Source organism: Ailuropoda melanoleuca, chromosome 7 (assembly GCF_002007445.2).
Source record: "Ailuropoda melanoleuca isolate Jingjing chromosome 7, ASM200744v2, whole genome shotgun sequence".
In the NCBI taxonomy this organism is placed as follows: Eukaryota; Metazoa; Chordata; class Mammalia; order Carnivora; family Ursidae; genus Ailuropoda; species Ailuropoda melanoleuca.
This window is the reverse complement of record NC_048224.1, coordinates 108,472,288-108,497,620: the sequence shown is the minus strand read 5'-3', so window position 1 is coordinate 108,497,620 and position 25,333 is coordinate 108,472,288. Positions and strand designations below refer to the sequence as shown.

Sequence of the window (25,333 nt, the reverse complement as noted above, 5' to 3'; positions counted from 1 at the left end):
TTTATCTTCAAAGATGGATGATTGGTAGAAAGAAATGTTCCAAAAACATTGTTGAAATGACCAGTGCTATTTGTTGGAAGTAGGAAGACTTACTACTGAAAACTATTTTTTTGATGTTCATATAATGCACTATAAAATTGGAAACAGAGGGGTGCCTGGGTGGCTTAGTCGGTTGGGCATCTGCTTTTGGCTCAGGTCCTGGGATCAAGCCCCACATTGGGTTCCCTGTTCAGCGGGGAGTCTGCCTCTCCTTCTCTCTTTCTCTCCCTGTGCACCTCCCCCTGCTCATGCTCTGTCTCTCTCACTCACTCTTTCTCAAATAAAAAATCTTTAAAAAAAAAATTGGAAACAGATTGAAAAATCAAGGTTGGTCAAGGCAGAGTGCTGTGACTCAAAACTGCAATTTGTTTTTCCCATTAGACATTTTTTAGCAACATGCAAATCAAAGTCATATGTATACTTATAACAGATATATATATATATATAGATATATATATAGATATATATATATATATATATACACACACACACATGCACATATACATATATCCATATCCTTCTGATATCTTTTGGCATAAAAATAACTGTTTTATTTAACTGTATTTTATTTAACTGTATTTAACTGCCTTATTTAACTGTATTTGTCTTATATATATCAGATACACTGGGCGACAGTTTTCTTTACTGCCGGGAGAAAAATGATTAAATACAGAAGGATATGTTTGCTCATGTTGCCTAGTATTTGAGATTATTAACCAATCCCTTCTATTGGTCTTGACAAAATGTTTATAGTTAATGTTGAGTAATAGAATAACGTTTGAATCACTGTTGTAAGTATGTTTAAATAATAAAAAATAGTGTGGGAAACTGGTTCATTTCTTCAAAACTCTTGGGATAGCATGTTGCTACTTTCGATTATTTTATAGACTTGGCAATAGTGGTTGCTTTTAGGACTTAGCATTCTTGCATATGTCTAGATATTACTTCTGATGTCCTCTGAATAAAGTAGGAATACGTTCTTGAATTGTCCATTTCTTTTTTAACTGCTTTTTTGAAAGCTGTTCTAAAGAATATGTTCTTTCTTGAAATTAAAAAATGGAATTTTTAAAAAATTAACTTGATTTTTAGAGCAGTTTCAGACTCACAGCAAAAGTCACCATTGTACTTTCATATAGAATAGTTTCACTGCCCTAAAAATTCTCTTTGTTTTTTCTAATTATCCTTTACTCCCCTGTAGCCCCCAGAAACCATTTCTCTTTTTTACTGTCTCCATAATTTTACTTTTTCTGGAACGTCATGTAGTTGGGATCTTGCAGCGTATAGCCATTTGAGATGGGGCTCTTCCACTTAGTGATATACATTTAAGTTTCTTCCATGTCATTTCATGGCTTTATAGCTAATTTCTTTTTTGCATTGATTGCTATTCAGTTTTTGGGATATACTATAACTTATTCATTCACCTACCAAAGGATATCTTGGTTGCTTTCACGTTTTGGCAGTTATGAATTAACACTACTGTAAACATCCCTTTTTAGGTTTTTGTATGGACATACATTTTCAGTTCATTTGGATAAATTCCAAGGAGTGTGATTACTGGGTGGTATAGTAAGAGTACATTTAGTTTTGTAAGAAATTGCCAAACTGTCTTCCAAAGTAGCTGTACCATTTTGCATTCCAACCAATAAAGTATGTGGCTCTACGTCCTTTCCAGCATTTGGTATTGTCACTGTTTTAGATTTTGGCCATTCGAATATGTGTAGTGGTATCTCATTGTTTCAATTGCAGTCCTTTAATGATATTGAACATCTTTTCATGTGCTTACTTGCCATCTATACATCTTCTTTGATGAGGTGTCTTTTAAGGTCTTTGGTCCATTTTTAAATCAGGTTGCTTGTTTTCTTATTGCTGAATTTTAAGAATTCTTCGTATGTTTTGGATAACAGTCCTATATCAGACATCTTTTTCTCCTGCATACTTTCTCCTAGTCTGTGGCTTCTTTTCTCATTCTCTTTAATGAGACTTAATGAAGTCTTAGCTTATGAATTATTTCTTTCATGGGTCATGCATTTAATGTATCTATAAAGTTATCTCCATACCAAGGTCATCTGGGTTTTCTCTTATCTCCTATATAATCATGTATTTTATATTTAGGTCTATGATCCATTTTGAGGTAAGTTTTGTGAAGGGTGTAAGGTCTATGGGGCTATGTCTAGATTCTTTTTTTTTTTTTTTTTGGCATGTGGATGTCAAGTTGCTTCAGTACCATTTGTTAGAAACGACAATCTTTGCTCCAGAGGTTAGCATTTGAATCAGTAGATTTAAATGGTGGTGTGTTTTTAGATTCAAATTCACTTGTTAATTGCTGGTATATAGGCAAGTGATTGACTTTTATATACTACCCTTATATCTTGCAACCTTGTAATAGTCACTCATTACTATTTTGGATTTTCTGCATAAATGATCATGTCATTTGCGAACAAAGACAGTTTTGTTTATTCCTTCCCAAACTGTATATCTTTTATTTTCTTTTCTTGTCTTACTGCATTAACTAAGACTTCCAATAGATGTTGAAAAGCAATGGTGAGAACTTACATTCTTGCCTTGTTTCTGATCTTAGTGGAAAACCTCAGGTTTCTCACCATTAAGTATGATGTCAGCTGTAAGTCTTTTGTAGATGTATATATTGGTTAGGGTTCTTGAGGGAAGTAAAATGATAATATTCATATATGTATATACATATATATATAATATATATATATATATATATACACACATATATATATAAAATGAGAATTGGTTCATGTGATTATGGGAGGATAAGATATGCCGCAAGATGTCATCTGCAAGCTGCAGACCTAAGAAAACCGGTAGTGTAATTTAGTCAGAGACAGAAGGCCTGAGAACCTGGTGTAAGATCTTGCATCCAAAGGCTGCATAACCAGGAGCTCTGTTGTTTGAGGGCAGTAGAAGATGGATGCCCCAACTGGAGAAGAGAAATAGAGAATTTGTCTGCTTTTTTTGTTGTTGTTGTTCTATTTGGACCCTCAGTAGGTGCTTGATGCCTGCCCACATTGATGAGGGTGGATCTACTTTACTCCATCTACTAATTCAAATGCTAATCTCCTCTGGAAACACTCTCACAGACACACCCAGAAATAATGTTTTACCTGCTATCCTGCATGCTTTAGCTAAGTCAGGATGACGCATAAAATTAGCCATCACAAATATTCTTTGTCAAGTTGAGAAAGTTCCTTTCTAATCCTAGTTTACACAGAGTTTTATCATGAATGGGTGTTGGATTTTGTCAAATGTTTGCATGTATTTATAGGATCATGTGACTTTTTCTGCTTTATTTAGCCTTTGGAAATGAGGGATTATACTAATTGATTTTCTAATGTTGAATCAACCTTACATATCTTGGATAAATCTCACTTTTCTGTAGTGTATAATTCTGTTTATATATTCTCGCATCTTTTTTGCTAATATTTGTTGAGAATTTTTGCATCGATGTTAATGAGAGAGATTGGTTTGTAGCTTTCTTAGAATGTCTTTGTCTGGTTTTGGTAATATGTTACTACTGGCCTCATATAATACGTTGGGAAGTGTTCATTGTGCATTTGTCTTCTGGAAGAGATGGTAGAGTGATATAATTTCACCTTTAAATGTTTGGTAAAATCAACCAGTGAACTCATCTGTACTTGGTGCCTTTTTTTTCTTTTTTGGGGGAGAGGTGAGAGGTGGTGGGGGAAGGGCAGAGGGAGAGAGAATCCCAAGCAGGCTCATGCCTAGCATGGAACACAATGTGGGGCTCGATCCCACCACCCAGAGATCAGGACTGAGCCAAAACCAAGAATCGGATGCTTAACCAACTGAGCCACCCAGGCGCCCCTGTACCTGGTACTTTTGTTTTGGAAGATTGTTAATTTTTGACTCAATTTCTTTAATAGATACATGCCTATTCAGATAACCTATTTCTTCTTTTGTGAGTTTTGGTTGATTGATCGTGCTGTTGAGTTCAGCTCTGTCCTTGCTGGTTTTCTGCAACTGAATCTGTCCATTTCTGATAGAAGGGTGTTAAAGTTTCCATCTGTAATAGTGGATTCACTTATTTCTCCTTGAAGTTCTATTTATGTTTTTGCCTTATTTATTGTGATGTTCTGTTGTTAGACATGTACACATTAAGGATCATTATGTCTTTTTAGAGTATTGAGTCCTTTATCATTATGTAATATCTCTCTTTATCCTGATAACTTCCCTTGCTTTAAAGTCTGATCTATTTGAAATAATAGATACTGCTGCTTTCTTTTAATTAGTGTTAGCATGATATGTTTTTCTATCCCTTTACTTTTAACAAATATATGTCTTTATATTTAAACTGGGTTTCCTCTAGGCAACATATATCAGGACTTTGTTTTTTGATCCACTCTTATGGTCTCTGTCCTTTTTCTCTTTTTTTTTAAGATTTTATTTATTTATTAGAGAGAGAGAGAGAGCATGAGCAGGGTGAAGGGCAGAGGGAGAAGCAAACTCCTTACTGAGCAGGGAGCCTGATGGGGGGCTTTATCCCAGGACTCTGGGATCGTGACTTGAGCTGAAGGCAGATGCTTAACCAACTGAGCCACCCAGGCGCCCCTCTGTCCTTTGATTAGACCGCTAATGTGTAAAGTAATTACATATATAGTTGGATAAATATTTACTATGTTGGTTACTATTTTCTCTGCCATTGTTGCCATTGTTCTTTGTTCCCATTTTTGTCTTCCACATTTTTTCTAGCTTTTGGGGTCTTAATTGAACATTACGTATAATTACATTTTCTCTCCTTTCTTAGCATGTCAGATTTCTTTTTAAATTATTATAGTGGTTGCCCTAGAGTTTTCACTGTACATTTACAACTAATCCAAGTCCAGTTTTAAATAATATTATTCTGTTTTATGGGTACCATGAATGCCTTATAATATCAAAGTATGCCTAATTCCTCCCTCCTCTTCCTTGTATTAGCCCATCCAAGGGATTGTTCATTTCTGTTATACAGTGTTTTTGATCACTAGCATTTGTTTTTGCATCTTTTTTAGGATTTCCATTTCTCTGCTTATATTATCCATCTGTTCTTGCATGTTGTCTGCTTGCTTTTTTTTTTTTTTTTAATTAAAGCCCTTAGTATATTAAACGTAGTTTTAAATTTACTGGTCTGATCATTTCAACATTCCTGCTATATCTGACTCTGATTCTGACATTTGTTCATTCTCTTCAAATTGCTTTTTAGTATGACTTGTAATTTTTTGTTGATAGGTAGACATGATATACTGGATAAAATGAACTACAGTAAATAGGCTTTTAGTAATGGTAAGGTATAGGGAGAAAAGACGTGTTTTGTAGTCTTATGGTCAGGTCTCAGTCTTTTGGTGAAACTGTGCCTCTTGACAATGAACTTCACCAGTGCTTCTCAGTCCCCACCCCCCACCCCTCTTGTATGAACAGGATGGCTGGTGGGAGCTGGAGTTATGTATTTCCCTTCCTACAGGTAGGTTAGGTGCTGTTAAGACCCAGCAGGTAAAGCTCTGGTAAGAGTTTCTCCCAATGCCAGGCCGTGTTAAGAAGAATTTAGTGCTCTGGCATATTTCACGTGGAAATCCTCCCCCTGGTGATAGTTAAGAGGGGATTTTTCTCTCATGTTCACTATAAGGACATGGTACAGCTCCTAGAGATATAACTTGCAGAAATGTGGAGTCCCACATAACTGCATTCCCCTGGAGTTTCTAACTCTCAGGCTGTCCACCCTGAGCCTCCCGTAACTCTTCAGTTACAATTGGGGTTCTCTTCTCCAGCACTGGTTTCCACTAAAGTTTTTGTTCAAGGATTTTTGCTCTAGCAAGTTGTGGTTCCCTGTGTCCTTTTGTCTTTCTCTCCAGTTTTTGGAGCAGCAGTTTGCCTTGTGACCTCACTTCTCAAATGGATCTAATGAAAGTTGTGATTTTTGTTTATTTGACTTTTTACTTGTTAATGACAGATTGGTGACTTTAAATTTGTTACATGGTGGACTGGAAACGGAAAGTCCCTGAGGATACTATTAGTTCTTCCAGAAATGCAGCATTGAGAATCCAGTTCTTTTACTTTTCACTCTCTAGGAATTTCCTCAAAGAACAATGCCAGGATTGTTATGTAATCAGAGATCTGCACAATGGGCAGAGAGTATAATTGTTTGTGGTTATTATAAGATAGTGTATTTTGTTTAAAAGTCTGAGGAGTGTAAATCTTTTTGCTTCTGTAGTTTGTCACACAAGAACAGAAAAGATTGATTTTTCAAAAGGCTAAAATCTTTTAAAATATACTCACTTCTGCTCTGTGTAGTAATTAATAAATAAAAAATTTAAAAAAGTATTTGGCCCATAGCTTCTTTTCTCAGGGTGCTACGTTCTTAGCACAAGATAATAGTATCATGTGTCCATTTTTCTATTGTCATGGAATTGCCTAGAACATAATTTGCAGATTGAATAGCAGTTTATCATAGATCTCTGCCTAATGAAAGTATTTGTAGACAAATTGATAGCCCACATGAAACAAAAGGATTCAGTGCATCAGTTACAAATATCACAGAAGTTACTTTCAACTTCATCTACATATTTTTTAGATTTGTAGAAGTTAAAGTTTAACCGTAGCATGAATATACACATGTCTATTCTGTGCATATGTGTACATGTGGGTGCGCATGCGCTGTCCTGGTTAGAGAAGTGAGGTGACCATTTATACTTTATGAGAATCTGGATAAAAACTTTGATTTTTTTTCCTTCATTTCTCTTGTCTGTTTTCCGCTTAACCTGTTTGGTTCTTTTTTATCTCAAAATGTGAACACCCAAAGATTTATTTTAATTATACATATAATCCATGAAATTCATAAAAAGTGAGAACATTTGTCAAAGCAAAAATGAAAAATATGACTCCATGTCCTGTCACCTGTAATTTTGAATGTGTCTCCTTTAGTTTTTTCTGTCCCTCTCCCCCTCTGTCCCTCTCTCTTCTCTTCTCTTTATCTCTTTCACTCTCTTTGTTATAAGCATTCTTTTTAAACGTATGGCAACATACTCTCCTGTCATCTCTTTTTTCACTAATTATGATCATTCATCTACTTCAACACGAAAAGCTACATATCATAAATTTAATGAATAAATATTATTCAGTGGTTTGTATGTCCCATAATCCATTCAACTAGTTTCCTGTTGTTTGGCTTTTAGATTGATTTTGTTTTTGTTTTTGTTTTTAATACCGTAAGCAGTGTGGTGTTATACACACTTATGTATGTGCTTGTTTGGTGATTTTTCTGGAATATGATTTGCTTTCATTGTTTTTACCAAGATTCTTATAGGCCTTGATGTTTCTCATCTGTTTATGCATTTTCAGCTTTTTTCAGAATTTAGTTAGCTTTTAAGTTAATGTTGAAAGAGAAAATTGCATTTTATGGTATTTGAGGCTGTTGTTCCTGTAATTTTATAGCATTCAAAAGGTGATGATGGTTCATAGTGGTCTGATCTTTAAGAATAAACCATGTACTTATGAGCAAGATAAACTTTACCATGTTTGCCCTCTTAAAATCTAGCAGCAATATATGTTTGATTTTGAAGATCGTGTTTATCTGATATTGTGTTGAAAAATAATGCTCTTAAATCTCTTCACAGTTAAATAATCATACTTGCTAATTTATAATATTTAAATATATTACATGATATATATAGTACATAACCACATACATTTATTATATATAACCACATATATAAAATATGACCATATATAATACTTTAACTCCTTTAGAAGTCACTTTTGATCCTTATGTCCTAATAGACTTAATTTATGATTATCTATTATTTAACTCTTTTTGTTTAAGATACAGTCAAATTTTCTAAGGTTTCCTTGTGACCTTAGAGTCCTAGTTTCTATGAAGAAAAGTGAATGAAACATCATCCAGTATACCAGATATAGAGCTAAGAATTAAAACTCTGTCTTCTAGGGGCGCGTGGGTGGCACAGCGGTTAAGCGTCTGCCTTAGGCTCAGGGCGTGATCCCGGCATTACGGGATCGAGCCCCACGTCAGGCTCCTCTGCTGTGGGCCTGCTTCTTCCTCTCCCACTCCCCCTGCTTGTGTTCCCTTTCTCGCTGGCTGTCTCTATCTCTGTCAAATAAATAAATAAAATCTTTAAAAAAAATAAAAATTAAAAAAAATAAAACTCTGTCTTCTAGTTTCTCACTGCAAGTTGGATTGCCATATTTGTTTGGATAATTACAGTTTCTTACTTTGGGGATTTTCGAGGCTGCATCAGTTGATTCTCATTGGCCACGTCTAAGAATGGGTCAGGAGAACTTCCCGAAATTGCTATATTACTACTGAAATCCTCACAGGTTTCTTTCAGGCCCCTGTAGCTTGAACTAATGAGCAAATTCACAGCTCTTTTCTGGAATCTTTGCATTTCTTGAGTGGGAAACTTTGAATACACAGAAAGGGGTCTAGAAGGAATTTAAACAAAATAATAAAGCCATCTTATAAGATGTTGCTAATTTCCCAGCAGGTGTATTTTAAAGTAAACTATAAATATTCTTTATATCGGATGTTATTTTCTTTTAATATTGAGGTAGTGTTTACATTATTGGGTAATAAAATTCAACATAAAATTAAGATTCTTTCCTAATGAGTTCATAATATCAGTAATTACAAAACAGTGTTTCTTAGTGGAGGCACCTTCCTCCTCTCATCACCCCCCTCCCTTTGACATTTGACAATTTCTGATTAGTACAACTGTGGGGGTGAGGGAGTGCTACTGGGATCCCGTGGTAGAAGGCGAGGATGCTGCTGAACATCTTACAGGAGAGCCCCCAGCAACAAAGAAGTATCTGGTCTAAATATCCATATTGCGGATGTTGAAAAGCCCTAGTCTAAAAGAATATTTGAGTCATGGTATTGGACTTCCGAAGCAGGGCATACTTACTCTCTTTATAAGGAACATTTATTTTATCCGTATTCAGTATCAAGTAGCAGAAAAAGGTAATAGAAACTTCCTGGGTGCAATAAGTTATACAGGTTCAAAATTATACTGTTTCTATTTTTATGGGTCAGATTTATTAAGAGGCTAGCAGGAAGTTACAAGTTACAAGGACTGAGTAAATGCTATGCAGTTATATAATTCCTTAATAAAAACATGTACTTCAGATTTCTGTTGAATACATTTTGTGTCTTTTCTCACTTTCATTGTGTTACATTTTAGAATTGAGAAGTACCCCTAAAAGGAAAAAAATAGCCTGGGATTTAATTTACTTACAAAGCACACATAAACATACCTTATAGAAATTCTAAGATGGGATAAGGATGGTTGATAAGAAGTGCCGACATGGGGGAAGGGCATTTAAGATGACAGCAGCATGGATAATGACGTGGAGGTGTTAATATCACTGGTTTCATATTGCCCTGAATATGCAAATTTTCAGCCACTTAGATTTATCTTCTCTGTAGCTGTTTTGTTTTCCCCAAATAATTTTGAAACTTTTCTACATTTCGAATTACAGGCCACTCTGTAGGTATTTTCTCCAGTAACATACATGTTAGATATGTTTTAGTAGTAAATATTTTTCTTTAAAACCATATATTTCTGTGCAATCATATGAAGTGGAGCCATAAGTAAAGGGTTTGTAGCACTGTATCAAATAGCATTTGGTTGCTGGGAAGGGCTGTCAGACACTTTATGGCTGTGCCTAGTAGTTAGAGATGTTAAATGCCGTCCGTGGGATGCCCAGGGAGAAGCACGTTGTGTCTGTATGTAATTGGTCTGCATCCTCACAGTTTTAAATAGACAACATAGTTCATTCTTGCCATTTTTCCTGAGAAAATATATTTTAATTGTGTAGCTCAGTCTTCCTTCAGTTCCTATCATCAGTATTTTTTTTTTTAAACACATCTACCATTTCCAGGGAGCCCGGGTGGCTCAGTCGGTTAAGCATCTGCCTTTAGTTCAGGTCATGATCCCAAGGGTCCTAGGATCAAGTCCTGCATTGGGCTCCTTGCCCTACAGGGAGCCTTCTTCTCCCTCTGCCTGCCACTCCCCCTGCTTGTGCTGTCTATCTGTCTGTCTGTCTGTCTCCCTCTTTCTCTTACAAATAAATAAATACAAATCTTTAAAAAAAAAAAGTAAGCTTGGAAAGGTTGGGTAATATAGTATTACTACTCCTAATTAAAATTATTTAATATAGCTATTAACATAAAAGACTTGTAAAGTACTGAAACACTTTGTGTGCATTATCTCATTGAATCCTTAAAACAATTCTGTGAAGTAGAAAGTTATCTGCATTTTATAGATAAAAAAACTGAAACCATAAGAAGGTTATCCACCAAACAAGTATGTTGAGTCTAACCCGGGAAGTGTTTTTTATCGAGCCCACGTTCTAGGCAATATTCTATTCCTACTTAAACTTCTGTGCAATTATGAAAGCGTACAGAAAAAAGCATGGACATGGAAGATAGAGTGCTTTTAAAAAGGTAAAAGATCAGGTAGTTCGCATTCTTGGAAATGGTATTGGGAAAAAATGAAAGTAGATACGTAACAGCATTACCAATAGAAATATTGACTTAGCACAGGATTTATATGATATATAAAATTTAATTATTACACCTGAAGATATCATTTAGGGAATCTGGAAATGTCATAGCTAGAGGCGAATATACTTGGAAATTGACAGATTACATTTTGAGTCAAGGCTGTGCATTTGGCAGCCAACTAGTAATGTCTTCATGGCATTCCCAGGATCCAGAGTATTGGGGGAAAAAGAGAGAGGAAGTGCATGGCCGCTTTGTGATGTGTCTGACATGGCTGGCCAGACAATGCAAAGTATTGCAGCTTCGTCATTGTCAATAAAATGTTTTAATAACAATTACTTTTGTTACATTTTTTGACAACATGACATAGTGCTTTTATATGCTTTGGCAATCCTTGGATGAAATAACCTGTAAAATTCACCTTTTTCTACTTTTACTTTTTTGAAACATGCTTTAAAAACCAATATTGTGCCTAGGGTTTTTAAGGAATGTAATATGATCTTTGGTATAAAATCTTAACTCAATAAAAACCTAGGTTACTTGTTTGCAGTTTACGTATCTTTCTGGTTATGGAGGACAACCTTAAGGTCAAGCTTTGTCTTTTTGTTTTCATCAGAATAGTAGAATAAAAAAAAATTAACTTGGATTTTTAATTCTCAAAGTTCTTTTACTTATTCCCAACTCCTTAGTATTATTTCTTAAGGCTGTGCAGGAGACAAACACTCAACAAGCCCATGTTGTAACAAGATAATCCATTTGGATTTGATAAGGAGCCATTTGACATCATTGCAGACCAGGAAAGGTGGAAATATAGGTCAATAGTCATTTCCTTTGTTTCCTACAGAAAATAAATGACTTAATACTTGATAGTCATCTTAATTTTCTCTAGGCACAGAAGACCCATGTTGTTATTTCATTACATACTCCATTCAGTGTTCTTGATGTGTTTTCATTATTATCCACACGATTTTCATAAAGGGTGATGACTGTTGAATATGTTAACGTACAGTCCTTTTAAACTTGTACTTTGGCAAAATAAGTGTTCATTTTCTTTCTTTCTTTTTTTTTTTTTTTTAAGTTTCAGTAATCACGGAAGTCTGTAAAACATTACAAATCCTGCAGACAGTGTTAATAAAAGCAGAGTCAGTTCTTGTCTTGAATATACATGTTTGCTTTATTTCAACCAAACCTGTGTTTCCAAGTTTGGATACATTTGACTTTATGTATCTCTTAGAAGAGTTGAACATACTCAGTGTAAGAGAAATCTTTCTCTGTGTGTCATAGATCTTGAATATGCAAAAATATATTGAAATTAAATGATATACCCAAATATTCATATAAGCCAGAGTAGAGTAGGTCCTGTAAGGGATATTGGAGGAATATATGACATGGTTGGCTTTTCCTGTTGGGTTTCCTGCGTGAGCCTTTGTAGACAATCTAGAAGGATTAGTGCCATCATTGACACTCCCACTCGCTTGGTTTTATCACCAAACTTCCTCCTTGTCAGTCATCAAAGGCTATTCATTCTATCTATGAACTATTTCTCAAATATTTTTCCTCCTCTTTTTTCCTACTGCCATGGCCTTAGGTCTAGCTTACCATCTCTTCCCTGGGCTACTGGGGTGGCCTATGAACTGGCCCTTCCTTCTGCATCCAGCCCCATCTGTTTATAGGGCATCTTCCAGATTAATTCTAGTGCTATCTTTCTAAGCACAAAGCTTAAACACACTGTGCTTTTTTGCTAAATCGACCTTTACAACTTCCAGTCACGTATTGTGTGATGCCCAAACACATTTCTTCCCCATGTACCTCTAGCTGTTGAGGCAGGGAGCTTTTCTATCTTGTGCACTTGTGTCCCTAGCAGCTAGCATATAGAGGCATTATAAAAACATTTTTTAATGAATAAATGAAGTGCTATAACATATAAGACCCCTTACAACCTGACCTGGTCTCCTCTCCAGTTTCTCCTCCAATGAGCAGTATGTTCCAGCCACACCAAATCCTTTACCGTTCTTCATAAATGTGGGGTATTTTATAGCCCTAATAAGATTGTGTTTATGCTCTTCTCATCTGTCAACAATCAGTTATCACCTGGGTCAGTTAGACCCAGGAGAATGAATTGACCTTATGTCTGCCTACATTTATTGTTCTCATTAGCCCAACAAATATTTACTTATACATACTACCTGTTAGACACAGTTATAAGTCTGGGGATGCGGATACTGTTATGAACAGGAATACAAGGTCATGTCCTTCCTGGAACTTACATTCTAGTGTAATAGCAAATAAAGAATTTGTCAGGTAGTGATAAATATGAACATGGAATAGAATACACAGAGGCCCAGAGGAGAGAACATTTTGACACAGCCAAAATGTAGTCTGAGCAGAATGGTATAAAATGGGGTTGGGTAGCTGGTTCGAGGCACATCAGACACGTGGTCAGGGGTATCTCCTGTAGGGCAGGGTAAGGACTTTAGACGACTCTCGTACTGTTTGCCTTCAGTGTATCTCTGATCAGCCTGCCTTTGCCTTGCTGCTTCCGCCTCAGCCCTCGTTCCGACTTCTGTCAGATCAGGAGCCTGAAGCACACTAGCCAGAGTAGCTTGGGCAGCTCTGGGCTCCTAGGGTTTGCAGCCGAAGTCCGAATACTCAGCGGCTGAGGTTCTCTATCCCTGAGAGCAATGGAAAGTAGGCTTAGCCCCAGAGTTAGACTGCCTGCCATTTTCATAATCTTGGGCAGATGACTTAATCTCTCTGAACATGAGTTTTCTTGTCTAAAAGGGACATAGTAAAAAAAAAAAGGGGGGGGGATAAATGACTAGAACGAAACTCTATAAAAATTTCTCCCTTTTGTTCACTGATAATACCTTAAATGCCTAAACAGTGCCCGATACTCAGTGCTATAACATATAAGACCCTTTACAACCTGACCTGGTCTCAGGTCTCTTAATTTTCTAATTTTTGAATGAGTCGGTAAACGTACAAGCAAATGATGTGATGGATGTAAAGCGCACGAAACAACACTCAGTACCTATGTGCTCAGCAAATGGTAGCTGTTGTTATTATAGTTGTTAATATTATTTTTAAAATTGTGATCCCTGTGGTCATCCTGTAGTTGTGTTGCAGGTATTATTTTCCATGTGTGGAGCCTGTCAACTGTGTTGGTCATTTTGCCCGGGCTCATGGTGCATGGTTTCTGTGTGCATGTGTGTGCCTAGGGAAGGAGGCTTGGGCCTGGCACATGATTTCTAATTCCTGCTCTGTTCCCTAGCTCTGGCCTCCTCTGGCACTAAGCCCTCAGAATTAGTGTCTGCTAGCCCTGTAGACAGTCTTGTTTCTGGCTTCCTTTTCCAGGACTGAAGTCACTTGTCTCTTGTCTTTATGTATTAATCAAGATATAATTGACATATAACATTATGTTAGTTTCAGGTGTATAGCATTAATGATTCGATATTTGTGTATATCGTGACATGATCACAGTGGGTCTAATTAGCATCCATCATCTTATATAGGAAATTTTTTTTCTAACCTCCATTCTCTTAGCAGTCTTCAAATAGACAATACAGTATCATAATACTGTAGTCACCATGCTGTGCATTCCATCCCAATGACTTACTTGTTTTATAAGTAGAAGTCTGTATCTTTTGACCACCTTCCCCCCTACACATAGATAACATACCCCACCTCTGGCAACCACCAGTCTGTTCTCTATATCTATGAGCTCATTTTTTTGGTGTTTGTAGTTTGGTTATTTTTTTTTTTTAAGATTTTATTTATTTATTCCACAGAGATAGAGACAGGCAGCGAGAGATGGAACACAAGCAGGGGGAGTGGGAGAGGAAGAAGCAGGCTCATAGCGGAAGAGCCTGATGTGGCACTCGATCCCATAACACCGGGATCACGCCCTGAGCCGAAGGCAGACACTCAACCGCTGTGCCACCCAGGCACCCCTAATTTGGTTGTTTTTTAAGATTACATGTATGAGCAAGATTGATTGATTTTTGTCTTTCTCTGACTTACTTCATTTAACATAATATCCTCAAGGTTGATCCATGTTGTTGCAAACGACAAGATTTCCTTCCTTTTTATGGCTGAATAATTCTTTTTTTTTTTTTAAAGATTTTATTTATTTATTCGACAGAGATAGAGACAGCCAGTGAGGAGAGGGAACACAAGCAGGGGGAGTGGGAGAGGAAGAAGCAGGCTCATAGCAGAGGAGCCTGATGTGGGGCTCGATCCCGTAACGCCGGGATCACGCCCTGAGCCGAAGGCAGACGCTCAACCGCTGTCCACCCAGGCGCCCCTGAATAATTCTTTTATCTTTACATGACATCAAGACTTCTTGTTAGCTCTTCCTGATAGTCCCATACCTGTTCCTGCATGTTGGATATCTCCCTGCAACGTGAATACTTGCCCAGCTGGACTGAAGTTTTGCTCTCCTTCTCTAGGGTTTGGCTGGTGGTGGGTGGACACTTATCTTGCCATATTGTCCTGGTTTTGTTTTTGTTTTTGTTTTTTGTTTTTATCTGGTTTCTGTTCTTCAGTCTTTGGCTTGATTCTGTTATTTGCCACAGTGCCTCATCGTTCACAGATGTGGTATGGATGGAAGGAGGTGACTTTGGCATAACAGAGACCCTCACTGCATGTTTATGGAGAGATTTTGCTAACTCACAACCCCCAAGTGTCTGCAGTTCTTCAGAATATGAATGACAAAAATAACATTCTGTTGCACTTTGTATTAATGCTGGGGTGAGAGTGTTATTTGGAGTCTCAGATGACATTTCTAAAATATCAGTGTGAACCGCATTGTTGTGTCAATTTAGCATTTGCCAATATAGGAAACAGAATGATCGTTGCTATCAGGAAAAGAGAAGTTTCCACGTGGCTTATGTCTCTTCTTATGAGAGACATAATTCCACGTTTCAATGGGAGGAATTTATGGAAGAGTTTTGTTTTTAAGACTGAAGGTAGATACTTCACAATGATGTATATATGGATCATTGAAACCACTGAAGGGAAGTTGAGAGTTCCAATAGGTTTCTAGTTTAGCTCTTAGTTCTGCCAATATGGCCATCAGTGTGATATCCTCTCTGCAGTGCTACAAAGCAACGAAAGATGAAAGGGTGGGACTGAAGGGCAAAGTATGTTTGGACTGATATTTATTTTTTACCATTAGAGGTACTTTAATCATGCATATGCCTTGTACCGAATTGATTGATCATCGCCAGGATATGTGAGCTTAGAACAATATGCTCTTACACTTAATCTAAGAGATGATAAATTAAATGTGATGCTCAGATGTATCTCTCTTGAGTATCAAATGTAGAGGGCAAAGTTCCTGTATCATCCAAGTGCATGAAACTGTTGTGTAAATATTGAATGAGCCACCAAGGGTATATGAATATTTTTAAAACACTGGATAGCAGATGAGATTACCATAGATTTTTCTGGATGTTGAAATCGGGATGGGATTGACTTGCTAAATTAATTATGAGGTATTTCTAGGTTAGGATGCATAATCTCATCAAGCCAAGAAAATATGTTGAAAGTTTAATTTAAAGGGGAAAAAAAAGGAAATAGCTTTGAAAGCATGGGCTTATTTGACCTCTTACTGATATTCCCCAAAATGTTGATACTCACCAGTGACCAGAAGTTGCACGTTCAATGCACTCACTAAATTAGCTCAGTCCTGAGAGGAGCTGTTAATGGGGATTCCAGAGTTCCTGAGAGAGAGAAGGAGAAAGAGAAGAGCAAGAGAGAGAGAGAGAGAGATGGGGAGGGGTGGGTTGGGGTGGGAAGGAGGGGAGAGAAGGAGGAAGAATGGGGGATGGGGAGAGAGAAAATTGGTTTGGAACAGAGCTGTACCCCTTGGTAATCTAGAGACCTTGGACAATTTAACCTCCTTGTATCTCGATGTCTTATCTTCAGAGAATATAGCATTGACTTCTTGGGTTGCTGTAAGGACTAAATTAATATCCCTTAGTACAAGGTCTGGTCCTTAATAAATATGCAGACATTATGTGTTGTTATTATGTTTGTTACCAGAATAATAATAAAATGATTTTTTATGCTACTGTGTGATTTGTTGTATAGTGATAGATATTTGAAACTATTGGCTGCGTGTAATTCTAATCTCTTAGGTTTGTTGATCCTTACCTATATAAAGCAAGACGAATTCACAGATTCTCTTGTGTTTCAAGCACAAGTTTTGGGGTTATGATAAAACAGCTATGTTTTCTCCAAAGAACTGGATGACCCACAGTTAGGAGGAGGGTGTAGAAAAGCCTTGCATTTTGGGAATAGGAGGACAAATTCTAGTAGTTGCCATGGGAAAGTCCCACTCCCATTCTGTTTTTATGAGATGATCACTGAGCATCGGTCCCTATGCTTCCTGCCCATTCCATTCAAAATATTTTGAGATGTTAGGATCATTGAAAGTTGTGCTTTTCCTGGTTTTGACTAGGAGGACAACTATCAGCTGGACTTCTGTTGTCCAGAGTACCATTCTCATCCAGCGCACATGTAATCGGTCAACAGCCAGCTAATAAATCTGATGGTTAACTTTTGCTTTAATTAATAAAATGTACTCATACGAAGCAAGCAATGTAAGTGTATACACGTGTGTACATGTGTGTATGAATGTACACATACACATATGTAAATTATACAGGTTGTATAATATCAAAATGTTCATTACAACATCAATATACAAAGAGTACCATGTTACTAAAATTGATGACTGTGTAATTTTATTTACCTCTTGGGATGCAATTGAGCTATTGATTCCACAGCAAATGTGTTTTGATTAAGATCATGGCAAGATATGTTTGACAGCAATTTCAAATTATTAGAGTTTATTACATATTTAAAGTCTACAGTCAACTGAGATTGTGTGTATCTCATTTTAGCTTAGGGAGATAAATCTATCGATATTTTGTCCTAGGAACTATATCCTCGGTGCTATACAATTAACCATGAGCTCCATAAAACCCATACCCTTTCCTTGATGTGATACTCAGTGCTTATGTTTATACTAAACAGGGTTAGAATCATGAATGTAGAGATTAATATAATTAATATATGCTTTTATATATTTACATATATATAATATGCTTTACATATATATTTACAATATTGCTTTTAGGCATATATATAAATTGAATCTGCACTAGTTGAGTAGTTAAGAATTGGTTTCTTAGCTATGAACATTGTCATTCATGGTGTTTATTTCGGTTGTGGCTGTGGATGATCCTGGAAAATCAAGGAAAGAGGCATATTTCCTGGGAAAACTTAATTTCTTAAAAAAAAAAAAAAGCCTCTCGAGGTATTTTATTTTTCCACTCTTATATGAAACTAAAATGTACATACTGTCTCTAGCACTTGTAGGATTATTCAAGAATAACAATAAAAAAATCATGAAAATACAGTGATATTTAAATGTGCTAAATGGAACATGGGCCCAGTCAGGTTTTCATGATTTATCAGTTTTTAACTTCAAAGACTCTGGTTAGCTTGCATTTTTTAAACTAATGAGTTTATCACAGCCTGTGAGGAGAATGGTTAAAGTATATCAGCTGTAAATTGGTACAAAGCACTAAAAGGGACATTAGCCTCTAATCAGATTCCAACAGTTCATTAAACCTGTCTTTCCAGAATCGCTCTTTGTCTTTTCCCTGCCTTTGCAAGGCATCTTCCCTTTTAGTCTGGGCAAGACCTCCTCCGGGGTAGGAAGCAATATCAACTCATTCTTCATTGTCTACCAACCAAACAGCCTACGGGATGCTTTGTTAGGGTAGATTTCTGGCTGCTGTGAAGGGCAGGGGCATTGAGGGCTGGCTGGCTGCAGGAAGGCTTTCTTGAAACTGGGTGGTGGCAAGCCAAGCTGGCCTCTTCCAACCACGGAAGCAAGTGACACATTAGGATTTGAGATCCATGCCTGATGTGTAAACAACTCACCAACCTCCATGAAAGGATTTAAAGCTTGGAACAAATTAACTGAGCTTGCCAGGGATACACAGTTCTTCCTGCTCGAAGCTATTAGGATGCAAAATGCCCCAAAAATATGGACAAGTCGAAAGCACAAATTTAAAAAAATGCATCCTGCCAGTGTTAATAATATTGCACATTTCTAAGAAAAGAACCTGACAGTAGTTTGTCTTATTACCTAATAGACTAGGTAGCATGGAATTTTTAAATGCTCATTAGTTAGCTCTAGAGTAAATTTGCCTTTTCTTCTTGTTGATGTCTCGGAGCAAATATTTGTGATAAGAGGCCCTATAAATTTTATTTCTTATTTTTCTTAAACAAAAAGGAGTGGCAAGAAAAAGAGATAATTAAAGCTTTACTATACTGCACTCTGTTGGTATTATTTGGTAGTAAAAACATTTATGATTTGTCAAAGTGGGAGTTGTTTTTAACTATTTGATGGAAAAGCAAGTATGTGAGAGGCAAAAACCTGAAGGTTTAGAAATACTATTAACCTTTGTCATCAAAGGTAGGCAAAATATTTAGAAACAGATCTCTTTTTCTTTTAAGGAGACCACTTTAGAGTCATGGGCTTACATTCTATGTTTGAGCAAAGAAACCATTCTAAAAACTCAAACTTAGTCATTTCAGTTTCTTTGCTTGGTCAGTAGATGAAGGTAAAGTTGACATTCTAAACATGTTTTAAAACATGATTTTTGGCCTGAAGCAAGCAATGGTAGATGTCTTTTGAACTCCCTTCATAGGTTATTAACTTTAGAAAATCCCCAAAGCTGTGAAAATTAGTAGAGAATAACCTTGATTTCATCTTTTCGTAAATATTGTTTGAAATTCTAGTGACTCACAATAGAAATAAGGTTCTCCTTTCAAGAAGTGGTAAATTCAGCCAAACATATACCAAAACAGAAAACAAATCGTTATTTATTTTTTGGTTGTGACTTGAGCTTAAAAATTCACTCTCAATCCAAAATTTTTATGAGTTGTTTTTGAAATAGACGTTTGGATGTCAATACATAGACATTTTCATTTGATCTGAAGTGCCATACCAAAATTCAGTGTCTAGAATTATATTATCTTGTTTTTAAAATTATTAAGACTTTGACAATAATATGAGCATATGGTCATTTTTTATCTATTTTCTCCTTTGTAGATTTCTGCACACATACAACCTCTGGTACTAAGGAAGAAGGAAACATACTTCTCTTTCCTTCCACTATTGCAGAAGTGTGATGAATTGTTCCAGCCCCATATAAATTAATGTTAAGGTTTCTTTACTCCAGTTTATTATAGTCTGACCTCCAACGCAGAGGTCAGAGAATCAGACTGATTAATTCAACTGCTTGGTCATTATTTCAAATGATAGTTCAGAATGGGGGGGATAATTGGTTATGCTGATATTCTCATTTAATTATACTTCATTGTTAAAAAAATTAGGTTAGCAGTACTAAATGTACTACTATGAAGGAAGGCTCTACCAGATGTCCTCATTTGAATGCTTTATAGCTGACTTTCCCCTTCTCACTCTCTTTTTTTATTCTCAGAATATCAACACCTTTGAGAACAGAATGTTAATGCTTGATGGGATGCCGTCAGTCAGAGTCAAAACAGAGCTTTTGGAATCTGAACAAGGGGTAAGTTTCCAATGATGCCCCACACTCTTCTCTTTATGATCGTGGCAGTCATTTCCAGAGCATCTTGACCTGTGCAGAACACTTCTGATTTTCACTTGCCTATGCTTTTTCTCTCAAGTAAGGATCATCTGAGACTGGTTGATTCTCATCCATTTGCAACCTCAAGCATTACTAACTTGGAAAAGAGAACTCCCTGAAACCAGGCAGGTGCAATGATCTTATAAGAACCATGTAGTTTTATTTAAGTTAGTGAATGTTTTGAAAAGCTAATAAAAATCCAAAGCAAAGAGGAATTATTAAAAGATAGGAATATAACTTCCATGCCAAAATGGCTTGTTTCTTTCTTAGTTAGGAAATTACAGAGCACAAGTATGGGAATGTTACTGTTTGTTGGATTGATTTCTCTTGAGACATTTGTGTTTACCCTTTTATATACCATGAGGATTAGAGGACAGTTGATGAAATTTAGGTGCGAGTTTGAAATGCACATAAAGCAAAAGAAGGCTTATTATATATAGCAAAATTGACAAATTAACGTAGGGCTAGTGAAAATAGGAAGACTTAAGAGCACAGCTGGATTTCTTTTTTAAAAGGACGTAGGTGATTTTATAATTGTTAATATTTGTAGCTTCACTAGTTAAAATTATAGTAAGGGCAGTATGACTCCTTGCAGCATTGGCTGACCACATTTTGTATTTAAGTGAGAAAGCACGGCTCGTGTGCCCAGGGGCACCCTGCCTACCTGTGTTACTACACCACCACCACCGAGGCAGTACAGATGACCCAAACAAGGATAAATGAAGTAAATATTTAATCTTAATCTTATTAATGTATCTCTTACCAAAAAAAGCAAAGCATTGGCAATGTTTTGTAGTTGAGCAATCAGAAGACATTTTAAATGTAAATAAAATTTCACTGAAGAAAAATCTGTGTGCATGACTTCAGGTGGGACCCCATTCAAGGGATTAGGATGCTGCTGTTAAAAGGACTTCGTAACAAGGAACTGAGGACATGAACCCAGAGGGTAGCATATAGAGGGGTCTCTCCAGCAACTTCCCCATTCCTGAGCAACATGCAGCCAGGTGTATGGCGTCTCTATGTATGGCCCTCCTCTTCACACGAAGCCTGTGTCTGAAGCAGTTTATAAGCAGTGTTGATTGTTGTAGCTCTGCAGTGAACTTTGTGGGGTATGTCAACCAATAACCCACTCTCCCCATTCCATGCGTGGCATAGCGACCGACTCGTACTGGTTCAACCTCACACTTAGGCGGTGCGTCGTCATGATAGAAAAGACCGCGTGACAGTGATGGATATTATTTGTTCATCGTAGATAGCGCTTCAGAAAAAGTCTTGTGCTCCCCTGGATTTTCTAGCCTGACTCGTGAAGTTAAACTCTACGTCTTCCAAACCAAGTAGTTTTTACCTTGGCAGTTGAACCCAAAATAGGAAGGATTTGTTTTATTTCTTTGGAATTTCTGTTTTCTTTATCTAAGTGCATGAGCATCAGTTTCATAAAATAAATTTCTCCACACCCCGTGTTTAAGTTGAACACACCACACAGACCACAGCATCTCGTTCACAGAGGGTAGCCTTTTTCCATTGCTGATGGAAACATGAAAAAGTGGTATATTCCACATTGTTGCTTTTATTTCACAAGATATTCTTCAACTTGAATAGTGGTAAGTCTACTCAAGTCACGCATGTTGGAGGAAGGCAGAGAAGTGCAAAAGCCAGAGAGTACTACTCGTGCCTCTGGTCAGAGCCAGGATGGTGCCTCGTGGTCACCAGCTCTGGGCATCTTTGATGATATCGGGATACTTCTCCTTTATTGTCAGTTTTCAGTTGTAAGGTAAGGTTTGCATGAAGGCTTTAGATGCACAAAAAACAAAAGCCAGGATTCCCAGGGGTTTTACATTGTGAATAAGAACCTCATACCACATCGTTTATAGAAAGTATTTACTGCCCTCAAATAGGGACAGGAAAAATGGTAGGTTCACAGGTTTTACTTAACGCTTAGTCATTAAAATCAATTTTCCTGCTCGTGAATGGAGCTGTTGTTAGTATTTTAACCCTAATTTAGATTGCGTATGTTGAAGGGAAGTAGAAACTTGCTTTTTATTCTTTTCCTTAGCTTTGCATGTACTTCTTAAATATAAAGCATATATAATTTTTTCTCTGTTACAGTAAAGCTTCGAGAGAAGCAGCCCAGTGTTTAATGAACTGTATTATGACTTAATTATTTATGGAATACAATAATTTGTATTTAATCATTTGTAATATTTCAAATCATTTCTTCTTAGGGTAAAATCTAGACTTTTAGTGAACTTCACTTTTGGTCGTTTCACTGGAGTTTTTAATTGGGGTATAATGGGGTGGGTGATAGACGGTATCATTTCAGAACCAGAACTATTTTAGGTAAGCAACACTAGAATTCTAAAGATTTCTTTATTTCAGTCTTATAGGACTCTTTCCTTATTTTCTGCTAAAAGCTGGTTGAAGTTTTATTATTTTTTTAAGAAAGTGTAAACATTGGTGAAATTAAAATAATCCTATGTGTGATTATGGGGCTTCTGCCAAAGATGAGATACTAGTAACAGTGAACACAAAGTTATAGAAATGAATCTCTGCATCACAACAATGAAAGAGAAAGCCTGAGCTTGATGTCAAGGATTGGATTCTGTAATCACTCTGGAAAACCTAATTTCGAAAGTGTTTTTTAAGACATAGACATTAAACGTCCAGTCTTTTGCGGGAGAAAATTTTCGCATACCTTTCAGGCTCCGGGCGGCATTGTAGAGAGACACTACCTTACATGGATCTCCTGTTTCAGTGTGCCATGAACACATATGGCCATTCTCCCCTTCTGGCTATAAATAGTCCCTGTCAGCTGGTCTATACATATCCCCCCACCCTTCCAAGGAATTCAGGACCCGATGACCACATTTCAGAGCTGGAAGAAAGACTGTGGAATGGGTCTAGGTTAGCCACTCTGCTTTCTCTCTTCTCTGAAAAGTTCTGGCTGCCTTGCCTCATTCTCTTAACAGTTGTAAGGTGGGTGAAGGTGGTCATAGGTCTTCAATCAGACTATAAGCTCTTGGAGGACAAGATCTGTTTCTTGTATTTTTCTTGTAGGCCTGGCAAGTGGTCAGGAAATACATGCTTTACTTGCCTGGGCATTATAACTGGCATGGTGAAAAAATACGAAACCGGTCATTAGCTCATTATACACCTGCTCTGTCAACTTCATAGGGATGTTATAAACAAAAAAATAAAAATTGGAAATACTGGAAGCACACATCCTCATTGATGGCATAGTGTTGACCTTATAGTCACGTGAACTGAATAGATAGAGTAACATATCGACACCAACTCTGTGCCTGCCTTCTGTTTGGAATTCTGTGCCTCCTGCATCCTTAGTTTTGTGATATCTAAGTGGATTCTTATTGGAGTCTCTTGAAATGTGACTTCAGTTTTCTTCGGACTTGTCGATAACGCAGCGCGTGCTACGAAGCGGTCCGTGGGAAGGGCATGTGCTTTTGTGATACACTTCAGGGGCTCAGCAACGAGTGTTGGAATGACTTTGACTGTGACCTTTGGTGCTTGTGTCCTGCTGTTACAAGAGCTTCCCAAATGCTGTCAGCCTTTGGATGTTCTAACATGTTATTAAGCAAAGGACTAAAGCAGGAAGAAGAGGACTGGAACGATTCCACCCAGAGATAAGGCAGTAACAGAGAAGGGGTACTGCCTCAAAGACATAAAATGTGGTTTTTGTTCCTGGCCTTGCAGCTTGCCAGCTTGAATGGCATTGGGAAGTGACTTCATAACTCTAGGCCTCTATGTCCTCATCTGTACAGTGGGGGTGTTAAAGGCCGGCCTAGGTTCCATCTGACATTCTTCGATTCTGGTAATGGGCCAGGAGTGTGAAAAAGCATTTCCCATCAGGAGTTTAACCATCCTACCACAAGGAAGTTCCCTGTGTGTGGAGGTAGAAATGCATAGACTTTAAAAAGGGACAGACCCAAGTTCAGATGTGCCTTCTGCCAGGGGCCAGCTGGGTCCCCTTGGTCTCTGTCCTCCTATTTCTCCTCTTCTGGGAGGCGAAGTGAACCGTCCGGCCTCCTGGGAGCCTGCCTGCATGTGGTGGGGGCTGAGTAAATGTTTTCCCTTTGAAGAAAAGCAGGAATAAAAAGTGCCCCATTGCTTCAGTTTCTATGGATGCAATTCTCGTGTCGTATTTGGTAGATATTAAACATCTGGATTAATTTAGAATTTTAAAAGAAGACTTAAGGTAAATCTCCAAGTGCAACCCTTATTTTTTCATTTGAATTTTTACTTAAGCATATCTGGAGAAATATTTCAAATTCTGATTAGATTTTATCACCTAAAAAATGGGAAAATGAAGCCAGAAATCAGTGATTGTATTAACGCAGAAATGACATCATATTTTGATGTGACAGTAGTGTTTGGCCACAATTTTTTTAAAACGGAGTTCTGAGTTTGTATACTTCAGAGATACTTATTGATATATTTACAGGTGAGACGAGTAGGTGTCTGGCATTTGCTGCACAGTGAAGTGGGAGGGGAGAATGGATGGGGAGAAACATGAGATAAGACCGTCCAGGAGTCTGTCATTATTGAAGCCACACGACCAGTACCCCGGGAGCTCATGTAACCATTTTGCCTAATTTTGTGTATGTTTGACATTCTTGAAAATAAAATGTTTAAAAAGGCAAAGAAGCTCGCTAAATAAAAACAGGAAACATCATTGGTGCACAGGCGTCAGAGGGAGTCCTGAAGGAAATATGCCTCACGCAGCCACCCTCACTGTTCTCCGAATCTGTGGGGAAGGGGTAGATCCGAGTCCCTCCACCAGCCACAGCCATGCTCACGCCTGTGGTTACCCCTTCTCTCCCTTCCCCTGTTGAGGCAGGTGCAATTCTGACCTGTGGCCCTTTAGGTAGAGAGTGGTAGGAAGAGTGGAGCAGAGAGAGAGAGGGAGAAACACATTGGGTGTTTTGCCAATTTTAAGTGCTCCAAGCAGTCAGTGATTGGGTTGTAAAAGACCGGTGTGTGTTACACTGGGGGACGAAGCCCAATGCCTCTTTACCACAGCCGTGGAGCCCCGAAGGGTGCAGGTATGGCAGCAGAC

At 37.4% G+C, this 25,333-nt stretch overlaps 1 protein-coding gene across 7 annotated transcripts in view; it reads left to right on the top strand.

The window, feature by feature from the left end:
- KLF12 (Kruppel like factor 12) overlaps nucleotides 1-25,333 on the top strand; it is a 412,821-nt gene that overhangs the window by 162,058 nt on the left and 225,430 nt on the right. For all 7 annotated transcript variants that reach the window (XM_019794254.2, XM_011218608.3, XM_019794255.2 and 4 more), the window contains one exon: nucleotides 20,095-20,184. In XM_019794254.2, coding sequence (XP_019649813.1) covers nucleotides 20,095-20,184 — 90 coding nt within the window. The remainder of the gene's footprint in view (nucleotides 1-20,094; nucleotides 20,185-25,333) is intronic.